This window comes from Leuresthes tenuis, unplaced genomic scaffold (genome assembly GCF_036924035.1).
Source record: "Leuresthes tenuis unplaced genomic scaffold, fLeuTen1.0.hap1 SCAF_14, whole genome shotgun sequence".
In the NCBI taxonomy this organism is placed as follows: Eukaryota; Metazoa; Chordata; class Actinopteri; order Atheriniformes; family Atherinopsidae; genus Leuresthes; species Leuresthes tenuis.
The window spans coordinates 33,140,989-33,154,158 of NW_027325368.1; the positions used below are offsets into that span (position 1 = coordinate 33,140,989).

The 13,170-nt window shown below is 38.2% G+C and overlaps 2 protein-coding genes across 2 annotated transcripts in view; both read left to right on the forward strand.

Annotated features, from left to right (window-relative positions):
* LOC140268581 (casein kinase I-like) overlaps window positions 1-13,170 on the forward strand; it is a 181,200-nt gene that overhangs the window by 66,278 nt on the left and 101,752 nt on the right. The gene's annotated exons all lie outside the window — the stretch shown is intronic.
* Window positions 1,818-10,487, forward strand: LOC140268716 (major facilitator superfamily domain-containing protein 12-like). The gene is made up of 11 exons (XM_072363682.1): window positions 1,818-2,601; window positions 3,590-3,709; window positions 5,452-5,662; window positions 5,749-5,878; window positions 7,259-7,498; window positions 7,656-7,748; window positions 7,842-7,934; window positions 8,742-8,912; window positions 8,997-9,091; window positions 9,367-9,497; window positions 9,605-10,487. Exons 1-11 carry the CDS (start codon window positions 2,454-2,456, stop codon window positions 9,646-9,648), a joined length of 1,476 nt encoding a protein of 491 aa, XP_072219783.1. The 5' UTR covers window positions 1,818-2,453; the 3' UTR covers window positions 9,649-10,487.

The window sequence follows — 13,170 nt, forward strand, 5'->3', positions numbered from 1 at the left end:
TAGTACATTTAAATTCCTCTACCAGACAAGATACTGGGACCTGAAGTATGCCTTTCCAATACAGTGCCACAGTACTTAAGCATCTAGGAACACCTATCCACTTCCTAATGTAAAAGCTAACTAATCTTTCCATTTTTTCTGCAATAGATAATGGACTCTCATACACAAACAGTGGCAACATCAACCGAGGAAACAATCCAAACTGCAGACACCACAGCTTCAACTTTCCTGGAAGCCCTGATTTATCTATTCCATCAAAAATGTTATCGATGAGTCGATGAACGTATTTTATGCCAGAAATTCCCCTTTAAAGATTTGGTTAACGTGAATGTTTGTAGGCACTATGGTCATTTTCAGTAATTCCAATGCCATTTTATGACCAATGTTATAACATTGCTGATGGGAAGACATGTAATTCCAATAGCCACAGCAGATTCAGTTGGTTTGAAACCACAAAAGCTAAAACAGATAACACTACAATACATAAAATTAACTGAACAAATTTACATTTAGTGGAAGACAAATTCAATGAGCAGAGCCGAGCTGTCCTTTGTTTGAAATACTGAATGGCGCTGAAAGCTTGAGACCGTGCTTAATCAGCAGCATGCCTGACTCGTCACTTCAAATATTACTCTGCAAAATCTGTGGCAACATTGTGAACCTATACCAGCTCGCTGGCAATTACTTCAACAAGCTTTGTGATGCTTGCGAACCTAGGCGCTAGGTCCTGACTGCATCACATACCCTCTCTTGTGAAAAGATCATTTTCTATAGAGGTCAGTGGTTGAAATAGGCCTACCATAATTTTCCACAAATTGCATTTCTAAATGATAAAAACTTGCATCAATTGAATTAAATAGATAACAAAATATCATGGACTCAAATAAATAATGAGTTTAATCACGAATAATGTATATTCATTTTCATTAATAATATTGATAATAAATTTAAAAAATAAATAGATAATACATTTTATAATAAGTTATGTAAATTTCCTACACTTGTGTTAGACATCCCCATGGCGTCCAAAAAAGTGACCTAGTCGAGGTTAAAATCTTTAACTGCATATTGACGTCGAAATGGCGTCATAGTTAGACTTCCTAATTAGCAGACCTAGTTTGCACGTCGTGTAGAATATAGACATGTCACATATGTATATATGTCTATGGTGTAGAAGTCCAGAACTGGTCTCGGACATAATATAGACATGATCTGCACGTCCATAAGACGTCGAATATTAGCTGTTACAAAAGAGAATAACATTTAAGTATTAAATGTGTTATTTTTATGATAGTTCTGAAAAAAATCAGTGACACTATAACAATGGAATTCGTACTGAGACGCACAGCACAAAAAATGCTGATGAATCTGCACCAGCAGGTCAAGTGTTGTTGAAAACGTAATTTTAACCTTTCTTACAGTTATACCAAAATGTGCCAACTATTTGATAGCAGCAACTTATAAATCCAACTATTTTCGTGCCAAATAACACATGATGTGTCGATTTGTTAAACTAAGAGCAATACATACATGCAACACAGGCTGTGAAATCACTTCCTAACCACTAAATAGTACATTTATCTCCCTATATAGGGAGTAGGGAGTAGGGAATGAGTGAGTGATTTCGGACACAGCCACAGTCACATGAATTTTTTACGCAACATCGGAAATGAGTTCATCAAAGTCTCGCGCTGTTTGGTTGTAATTTATTGTCATTCTGCCGTCACATGAGGAAGCGCATACCCACGAGGCTCTCACTATTGGCTGAAAAAAGCAAAACAGCTGCCCTATTGGTCAGATTCTGAGGAGTTTCGTGTGTACGTTATCGCTACCGGTCTGAATTGTTTACATCTGCCCAAAAGCCGTATGTGTTTTAAGCTTTGCGCAAGATAGCAGATAGAATGTAAATTCATGAGCAGTTTTTGCGTTATCTGTTGCGCGGTCGGTTTATTACTGCTAAAGTAATGTGAAATGTTTCACGAGAAGGCAATCGATGAGTCGCTGTCCATTGTTTAGGTCACTGATCTCGTTGTTATATGGTCGTAACATATTGCTAACGTTTCATATTATTATGAGCCACTTAGTTATTTCGAGCTAATTTAATTTTAAGGTAAGAGACAGATGGAAACCTCCTTCGTCCTCTGTGTGGCTGTGTTTCGGTTTCATTCCTCCACGTTTCTTTTGGCTTCGCCACAACTCCTCAGTCACCTGATACTAAGAGGAAATTGGTAAAAGATTGTTGGCATCATCTATGTGCTCTAACACCTGCCGGTAACATACTTGATTCTTCGTTTATGTAATGAAAGTATCGTTTGAAAAGGGAACTACAAACTCGCCTGTCTCCATACAGTGTTGTCCAACTACGTCTCACTTAAGCGAATTAGTTCAGTCTACTTTTTCCGGTCGGACTTCATGAAAGTGCGTTCTGAAACTCTCGACTTCCTCAAGCCATAATGTCAGATACAGAGAGATCTCTGTCAGTTTTCAGGAAAATCAGCTATGCGGTGGGACACTTTCTGAATGATCTGTGCGCTTCAATGTGGTTCACATATCTGCTTGTGTTCTACCACTCAGTTATGGGATTCCAAAACACAAATGCAGGTGAGTTATTCTGTTTGCCCGTCTGTGTTGGCGACCTCACCATCATTTGCAGTGATGTAATCGCTGAAGAGCCCACTATCAGTATTTTAGTCTGGGCCTGGAATTGGACACTGTTCTGTTTTACCTGTGGAGAAAGTTTCTTCCAGATTATTTAATCTACACTAAAACATTGATAAAATTGCATAATTTCAATCCAATGTTTGTAGGATTTAAGCCATTTTATGAGTTTAATTTTCCCCATGGCAAAATATAGTGTTCTTTCATAAAGCATTTTGTTAGATTTTGGATTATTGTTCTCCTTGTCTTTTCTTTGCATCCACAATTTCTCTGTTCTCCGTTTCACTAACATACATTGCCACAGACTTTGAGGATCCCATCGTCATGCTTTAACCTTCCATCAATGCAGTCTGGAGGTTGAATTTGGACTCGTGTAGAAATAACACTTTTGCTTATTTTTTGTCAAGCTGTCTTAGTATTTAAGTTGATGAATGGTTTCATCATGGTATTCATACGCTCTGACACTATTTGTAATGCTCTGTGAACTGAGTTTTATCTGGTAATTCTTACTGATCTCTGCTGATTCTCGTCTCTTTGTCTTGCTAATACTCACCATAATGCAATCAAGCTTGCTGCCTCTTTTCTCAGTCACAAGTCCTCAATTTTTCAACCCTAAGACAATCCAGCCATGGAGGACAGGAATTTAACTAAGTGCCTTGAGCACCTTTACCCATTCTTGTCTCTTTTTTTCATACATAAAATCATACAATGTATAAAGTTTGACCAACAAAGTGTGACTTTTTGGTTGAATTTAAATGAATAAGTCACTAGATCTCAAATGACAGATCTGTCTGTTGTCATGTTATTGGAATGCTTCTCTAAATTCATTCAATTTATAGATTTTGATTTAGGTTTTCATATAGTTTATTTGTTGCAGTAACATACAACTGATACAACTATTGTGAATTGTGAATGCCTCTGTGTGTCGCAGGAGTGTTACTGCTGGTTGGGCAAATAGCTGATGCTATCTGTACACCTCTCATTGGCTATGAGTCGGACCAAACCCCTGGATGTCGAAACTACGGCAAGAGGAAGACATGGCATTTAGTTGGTAAGTCAAATTTAATAGATGGATAGAAAGAATGCATGACACTGCAATCCCACTTTACTGTGCCATAAGATTTAAAAAATGATTAACCTTTCAGCAGGAAATTGTAAACTCATTGAATTTGCAATCCACACAGTAAACTGAAAATAATTTTTAACTGTTCCGAGTTGGGAGGTGCCATATCTTCATGGCTTCTTCGAATTGTCTTCTTTTATATTTTACGACTCTGTGTTAATTTAGAAAGATACCACAATGAACAAAAAAGTTGTTGATCCGTTGATAGGCTTACACTATTCTTGAAAGTATTACCAGTTTATAGATATTCTACAAGACGCTAGAAGGGCTCATTGATGTGTTTAAGCTTGCTTCTTGAAGCTTGAAAGAAGCCAGTATGTGTAAGTTTGGTTAAAATGTGTATGTACACTAGTTCATATATATTTCAGATAAGGTAATACTTCTAATATGTAGATGTATTTGGCCAAAACAAATGGGTCTCTTGTTTTTTTTCAGTCAGTTGTTATGTAAATCACCTCATTAAGGGTATACATGTAACTTGGGTTTCTTGGACTTCGCTCTCATTCTCAAAACTAACATGCAAAACTATGGAGGCTTCTCGGTTCAGATTATGTTTTACAAAACCGTTTAATGACAGTTGTAAGAGGGCAAAGCAGCTTGATCCAGATGTGATTGATACTCTGTGGTGAAATTACCTGACAAGTGCAAGTAACCTTCTGACACCTGCAGGTACACAGGGATTCTCAGCCGATTCTCAGTTATTTGTCATAAATAAACTACAACTAAATATTTATGTGTTTAAAAGGTAGACATAAAAATCTTTATGGCACTGAGGTCATAAAATCTGGAATTTACAACACAAATTTTTGTTATCCCAAGCTGCTTCTTGAAATAATTTGAAAACAAAATACTAAAAAAGTACTCAAATACTAACAATAGAAAATAATCCCAAAACCTCTTCACAAATCACAAATTGAAAATCACTTACATTGGCTGAACCAAAACTATGTTAGTGTTAATGGTTATAAACCGTGAAAAGTTTACTTTAATATCCTTATGTTTGAGCCCTCATGGTGTTAAAAATTAAATTAGAAAATTAAGTTAGATACAGTGTACAGGAAGGGACTGAGACGGCTCAGGTCCTTCATTGTCTGCAGTGACATGCTGTGCATGTTTTATCACTCTGTCACTGTTCTATGCTGCTGTCTGCTGGGCAGTGGCCTTACGGACAAAAACTGTAGGCGCCTGGACAAACTGGTGAAAATGGCCAGTTCTGTGATAGGCAGGGAGCTGGACCCTGTGGTGGAGCAGCAGATGAGGAGGAAATTATAAGTGCAGCTGCAGTGAGAGGCTTCAGGACTGAGAGGTTCAGGAGGTCCTTTGTCCCTACAGCCATAAGACTTTTTAACAGTGACGGCTAATGTGTTCTTCTCAAATTTATTATTATTGTTGTTGTTGTTATTATTATTATTATTAATTATATAATAATAATAATAATAACATTTTTGTTCTAATATACAATAATTGCAAAATATATTAATTGAGCTACATGACCATTTGAATTTCCCCCACAGGGGATGAATAAAGTATTTTCTATTCTATTCTATATGCTTGTGGTTACCTAATAATAGCTGATTTGAGTAAGCGAGGAAAGAATGCTGGGCACATTTTTACAAAAATCATACAACTTGTCTGTTGTGTATTTCTGTGTGTGTTTGTGTTTATTCCAGGTACAGTGAGCGTGGTGGTGTCGTTTGCCTTCATCTTTAACAGGTGTTTGGCCTGCGATTCCCTCACCCCTCAGTGGGCCAGTTTGGTCTACTTCGTCCCGTTCATCATTATTTTTCAGTTTGGCTGGGCCGCCACACAGATCTCTCACTTGTCCCTTATTCCAGAGCTGGTCACCTGTGAGCATGCTAAAGTAGAGCTCACTGCATACAGGTAAGGTTTTATAGCAAATTCAGTACACACAGCAGGGGGATTGATAGGTCCTGAATATACCCTTTCTTTTCTGTGTGTGTGAGCAGGTATGCTTTCACTGTCATAGCCAACATAACAGTGTATGCACTGGCTTACCTGCTGTTCCATGTCCAGGCCAGAAAGGATGACGATCCACTCAGTGATTCACTTGGACCAGCAGACATCCCCATCTTTAGGGTGAGGACTCTTAACTTTTGAGTGCATTTATGAGCAGTGTTCATATTTTCTGTGAATGTTGAACTGAACACTCAACGCTTTTTGTAAGTGATTAGCATTAAATAATCACAGCTCTCTCTTGCATTGTTGGACTTTGTTCTCATCTTGTCGAGTGAACATGTCATGCTGACTTGTGCCTGCATGCAATCCATGGGCATGCACTCGACCTTGTGATGATTTCTGCACCTTACACAGACATAACAACAGTATATATAACTAATGCAATTACAGATGTGTAGTTATAGACATAAAACTAAGTAACATTCCCTAAACAGAATACATAACAGAAACCGACGAAAAGTGTAAGTACTAAAACAAGAGCAGGTTTCAGAAGAGCACTATAGAGGAGATTAAAAGAAAGATTGAGGCCTGTCAGCAGAACACGAAGAATGTGATAGATTACCTTGTACAGCAGAAAGCCTGAGGAGAGCAACCTGTAATATAAGTTTTGGCCTCGCTGCTGAAGTTATCTGAAAGTTAGTGTAATGATATCTGTGAGAGCCTGCTGGCTAATATGCTTTAATTGTGGGAAAATGTTGGCTGGCAGCTGTTAGAACAAGTAGCAAGAGAAAGGCAGGCTCCAGACTTAACAGAATATATGAAATAAGACATATGAAAAATGTTGGCTGATTGGAGCCCCGCAGTTTGTTGTCATTTAGAGCCATTCATTTCTTATCTAACGTGGCAGAAGCTTAATTTTTGTGATAAGACTGGTTTAATATTGGCTAATATTGTTATATTGAAACCCACAAAATTACTTTTGGGTTTCTGTTGTACTCTGTTAAACTCAATCAAACGAAGTAGGCTATGTACCAAGAACATCGAGATGACTGTTGTTTCTGTACTTCATTATGTAAGAGGAATTCAGAGGCGCTCATTGGTTAATTTTGGGACTGTGAATTTAAGAACTTAGGTGAAGTTCAGAATTACAAATGGCAGAATATAATTACAAAATGTATTAATTTTTAATCTGTGTGAACTAAACTTTGAATTAGTACTTGTGAAATGTGAACTTCCTCAACACTGGACCATTGATACTAAAGTATGTTTAAGGGTTGTAAAGACATTCTTTGATATGGTAGTATTTCTGTGGGAAAGCAAAATACAAATCAGTCTTATTTATTAATTTTTTTAAATGAATGGGAAAAAAAAAGAATGGCAAATAATGACTATATTTTCAAGGTTTTGAGTCGCAGATTTATTGAGGATTTTTGAAAGTTTTGTGTCGACGTTTATTATCAGAGAATTTTATGTCTTCTGAAACCTCTGTCTGCTCTCATAGTTTGGGGCAATTCTTTCCAGATCGTCTTCCAGAACATTGAATGCTCTGCTTGATTACAGAATCTGGCATTAACTGTGATGGGGATCGGCACTCTCTTTGCCATCTTCTTCCACCTGGGAACAACAGAGGGCCCGAGTCTTGGAGCTGGTGAGGAGGCTAGAGGAGAGAAAGGAAGAAAGAGGAATAAGAAAGAGGTGGAAGACGCTGAAGATGAACGGAGGCCCTTGTTGCTCTCCTCTAACACCACTTTGTCTCTTCTGCAGTGGAAATGTTGGCTCCAGCAGCCTTCTTTCTACCAGGTTTGTCAATCTACTGTTATCAAAACAAAAACAGCAAAACCAGTCCTGCTTTTTACCTGAACAACTTCGGCATGGTCAGAAAATTAATGTTATTTTATGCAGCTGCCATTTCTTGCTTCTACTTCTCGATGACAAGTGTTTGTGTGCATTTCCTTAGGTGGCTTTACTGTACATGTCCACCAGGTTAATAGTAAATCTCTCTCAGACGTACATCTCAATGTATCTAATCAACACTCTCGGGCTGCCCAAGGTAAAACAAAATCATTCTATATAACTCATAAATACTTTTTTTTCCTCCATCATACTCCCTCCATGATCATCTGTTCTGTTTTTCCTCCAAAAGAAATTCATTGCAATAATCCCACTAGTGATGTACCTAAGTGGCTTCCTGTCCTCCTTCATCATGAAGCCTGTCAGTAGACGCATTGGAAAATGTGTAAGTGGAGTGTTTACATTAGTCTAGCTACATCTATTAATTTGTTTTTTGTTTGTTTGCGTCTATTTCCATATAAATAAATCAGGACATAAGTCTGATTGTAAGGCTACTTTTATTTTATATTACTGAAGATCAGGCCATGGTCTGTTGCTCAGTCTTGGGATTGGAGCCTTTGTTTAGATCAGGGAAGTCCAAAGTCAGTCCTTGAGGGCTGCCATCCTGCAGGTTTTAGATGTTTCCCTGCTTCAACACACCTGACTCAGATGAAATGGAGCTCTTCCAAAGATTGTGACTTTCTGCTCAAGCCTGCTAATGAGGCATTGATCTGAATCAGATTTATTGAAGCAGGGAAACATCTAAAACCTGCAGGACAGCGGCCCTCGAGGACCGGATGTGTACATCCCTGGTTTAGATACTATATATATACAGCTGTGAATATTGAGCATTTCCTATTCAAACTGGAATTTGTATAAACAAATTATTTTGTCAGACGTTTATGTCACTATAGAAAGCCAATTTCGTAGAAAGCATTTGGTCAAATAAAAATCCCCTATGAATTAAACTTTAGAATGAATAATTTGGGGTTTACAAAAAAAGTGGATGTGCAGGCAGAGCTAAAAAGTTGACTGACTGGTTCTATTTTGTTGCCAATTGCCTCAGGTTCTACAAAACTTAATGTACCCAGGAACTGTGCTTGATCTAATTTTCTATTCTTATCTACAAAGATCAAAAAAGGGAAGTCAAAAAAATGCAAGCCTCTATGTTGAATGTCTTTTGAGTGTGTGGCTTTTTATCTGATTTCTCCAGCTCACCTACTTTGTGGGCCTCGTGCTGATCATGGCCTTCTCGTACTGGGTGCTGCTGGACATCAGGATGGGTCAGCAGGTGTACGGGGCGGCTGTGCTTCTGGGGGCCGGGTCCGCTACCATCTTAGTGATATCCCTTGCCATGACCGCTGAGCTTATCGCAGATCAGACGGTGAGTTAGAGAGTAAGTCAGGAGGTGAGTAAGAAACAGGGAGGAAGAAGTCCTTTCACTTCATCCATTATATTTTCTCTGCAGCAAAGTGGAGCCTTTGTGTATGGAGCTATGAGTTTCACCGATAAGTTGGCTAATGGAGTCGCTGTGATGGTGATTCAGGCGCTACATCCTTGCCAGTTAGTGCACGCACGCACACGCACGCACACACGCACGCACACACGCACGCACACACACACATCTTAAAAATGCATTCCCTTGCCTCTGCCCTCCATCTACATGTTAGCAGGATAAGTTCATTTCTTGTATTGGTCTGAATATGGGATGTATTAACAGGCAACTTCAATAGTGTTACTCAAACTGAACAATGTCAGACATGAGGCATATGTTTGCATATGTTGTTTGCAATAAGATATAATCTACTATAACATGTACTTTGCTTTGTGTCTGTCAGTACTGTGGTGTGCTGTCCTGCCTGTGTATGGTTCTATCATTACATCATGGTTGCAGTAACAGGAGGAGTGGCCATTGTCGCAGCTTTGGCTCTCTGCTCCATTCTTATTTGGCCGATCAAGATAAGACCACGTGAGTCATACAATATTCACTAATATACTAAATGAACAAGGTATGTGTATTATGTGCATCTGCATAACCTCAGCACTTTGTGATTCTGCATATGTTTGTGTTTCTAGGTGGTCTGCGAGTCATGTCTGATGATTCACCCAGAGTCAACTAACAGCCTCCTTTCTCCATCTTCCCTGCAATATAACAGAGAAGCACAAAACTGGATCTTAATTGGACAGCAGCAGCTCTCAATTTAATTTCTTTTTCAATTTTAGCTTGAGTTTTTCTGGGAAAAGAAGCAGCAGGAATTTGTCAAAATTTCCAGGTGCACTTAAGAACCAGTGGAACAAAGAAGGGAAATTATTTTGTTTTTGTTGTTTTTTTAAAAATACATTTACACTATGCTGATATATATATATTTGCAGTCCTTTAACCTGGATCTTGTTTCGTAGCATTTTGAATTTTTAAAAATATTTTGTAGTCAGAAAAGCGGCTTAATATAGATTTTGTCACATCTGTTGGTTTTGTTATATTTTTAGTTCTTGGTTTAGTCATTAGTTTTGCCTTGGTTTCCCTTGTCCTGTCATGAGGTTCATCCACGTCACCTGTGTTTTGCTCTCAGCTGCACTCCATCACTAATCACCTCCCTTCAGTATTTAGTTTCCAGGTTCCCCCATGCACTCTGCCACTCATCCATGTTTCTGGTCTCAGGTTTGTCAATGTCTAATTTATCATGTTTTTCCCCATAGTTCATGCCAAGTTTTGTTTTGTTAGTTTCTCATAGTAATAGTTAGTTTTTTGTATTCCGGCTCAGCCGCACTTTATGTTGTTTTTTGTGTTCAAATAAATCAAGTTTAAACATCTGCATCCGCGTCCTAACCTTCTCCACGCCACTCACCCAACCTCACCAATTGTGACAGAAAGATCTGGCAGAGTGCATGGGGGAACCTGGAAACGAAATACTGAAGGGAGGTGATTAGTGATGGAGTGCAGCTGAGAGCAAAACACCGGTGACGTGGATGAACCTCATGACAAGACAAGGGAAACCAAGGCAAAACTAATGACTAAACCAAGAACTAAAAACATAACAAAACCAACAGATGTCACAGATTTGTTTTGTTGCCATGAAGTGGTGAGGAATTTAGACTGAGATCACACACCACAGACTCCATTGCTGAGGTTGTTAATAATGACTCCTGCCGGTTGTCATTGTTATTATAGACATTCATGTCATATTAAAATACAATCTGAGTACAATTTGGGAAAACAAAAACGCAGTACAGTTTGCTAATGAGATACCTCCCATGCTGACAAGATAGTATGAAGTCCATGTGTGGTATCATACGAGAGATCAATCAATTCAATTTCATTTCAGTTCAATAATACTTTATTAATCCCAGAGGGGAAATTATATAAATACACCTTCTGTCATAAGTTTAAGGTATAGAGGTGAGCATTGAAAAGTCAAAAGTCAGGGAAAACATTTATAGGAATTTGATTTATGAAGATATTTGTGAACAATACTAACTCGGTGTCCAATGAGAAATTAAATATGAAAACAGCTATGAATGGATCATAAATATGGCTGTGAGCTTTCTCGATATAGCAGGAGAGAGCTCTTCAGACGTGAATAGGAAAAAGGATTCTGCAAGGAAGTAAATTCATCTTCAAAGGTGCACTTGTACTAAAAGCAAAAATATATTTACCTTTCTACCTCTCTACTAACCTGACTGGACTTGTCTAAAATTGTCCCACTTTCTATTATTCATCTCCAGTCTCTCTGCTTCTCCTGTAGGGTATTGAATGCAACTGTTGCTCATCAGTAAGACAGGTTGGACAGTTCTGAATGTGAGTTAATGTCCAGCAAGCTGTACTGATGCACTACTTCTTAACCATATGAGGCACTCGTATCATTTTTCATAGCCTGATAGCTCCACCAAATCTTTTTCTTTTGCATTGAATTATGCAGCCTCTAATAACTCTAATTGTTATATCTTAAACTGCTTGTTACTGAAAAAAGAAATCATATTACTTATGTGTTACAAAGTAAATCATCTGTGCAAACACTGGTGAATATCTTTGCATGGATGCATCAGCAGTGCTGGAATACCTGCAAGAATTAGGTTGAATGACCTGTCACCTGGTAGCCAAGCAGCTGATAAAACAGCCAATGATGGTAAAAATCAAACTTCTGTGCTCTGATTCCATCGCAATCTGTTATTTAACTTTGGAAAAATGTGGTAAAATTGGGTCAAAATAGTGAACATTTTATTTTATTGTTTGTCTACTTCATTTACCAATACAAAGCAATCAGGAAAAGACTAGCTACAAATTAACATTTACATCTCATGGCAGACACATTACGTGATGCACAGCTGACAAACAAGGGATAATGAAGGGAAAAATGTTGGAATGTTTGAAATCTAGTTTCCTCACAGCACAGCTGGTTATTTCAGTATTTGACAATATGAGTTACCTTGTAAAATCTTTTCAGTCTGTTAACTTTTTTTTTCCACAGAATGATAAAATAAATCACTACATTTACAGTCTCAAAGACTGTCAGTGGATAAATGAGACTTGATTCTGAAATGCGCAGAATATATTGAAATGTGTAAATGCATATATATATGTATATATATATATATATATATTAATGCCATATGTACCTTGTAATTGAAGGGAATCTCACTGGTTGAGCCTCAGAGCAAGAACCAAAGGTCTTTTCTGTGAGAATTGTTTCTTGGCTTTAACTGTCTTGCTCTGTTGCCCCAGTCACTTGTGAATGTGTTTCATTGTTTACCTCATTAAACTGGTTTCATTAGGTGAAACAGAGAAAATGTGTCAGTGTTTGGCTGAAACTCGTAATGAAGTTACATTTATGTGACTGATATTTCTAAATAGTAAATGGAGTATACTTATATAGCGCCTTATCTCCTGTAGTAGACTACTCAAAGCACTTATCAGCCCACTTATCACTATATCCCAAATTCACACGTCTTCTTCTATACAATGTTAAGAGGCTACATAGTGCTTTTTTTCTCTATTATACATTGATGGAGGCATTGGTAGGCAACACAGGGTTGCCCAAGGACACTTTTACATGTTGTCCAGGGATCTTTTGATTGATAGACTATTGCTCTTCCTCCTGAGCTATTATATGTGCACACATATGTACGTACACACTACTCACAAAAAGTTAGGGATATTTGGCTTTTGGGTGAAATTTATGGAAAATGTAAAAAAGTTCACACGACAGTGATATTATATTATGAAAGTAGGGTATTTAAGTAGAAGCTTGCACTGGTGATTTCCTCATCTCAAACAATTTATAGAAACAACAGTGGCAGGTATACCGTAATAAAAAATGTCACTGTCTCAATAACTTGTCATGTGCCCTTGAGCATCAATTACAGCTTGACAACGACGTCTCATGCTGTTCACAACTCAACTTATTGTCATGTCTGGCCCATGCAAGACGATGACACCTTCGCCTGGTGGTGTGGTCAGGTATCCTTGCAGGTCGTCTAGCACGCAGACCACGCTGATGTAAACCATTTAAAATGGTCTGATATGACACTTGGGTGCCTCTCACCTCCCTTAAATGTGCCTGGAGTTGAGTGGCATTCATCACCGGTTCCACAGGACACTGTTCACGATGAAACGTCCATCAGTGTGGGATGTGGCCAAAGGACGT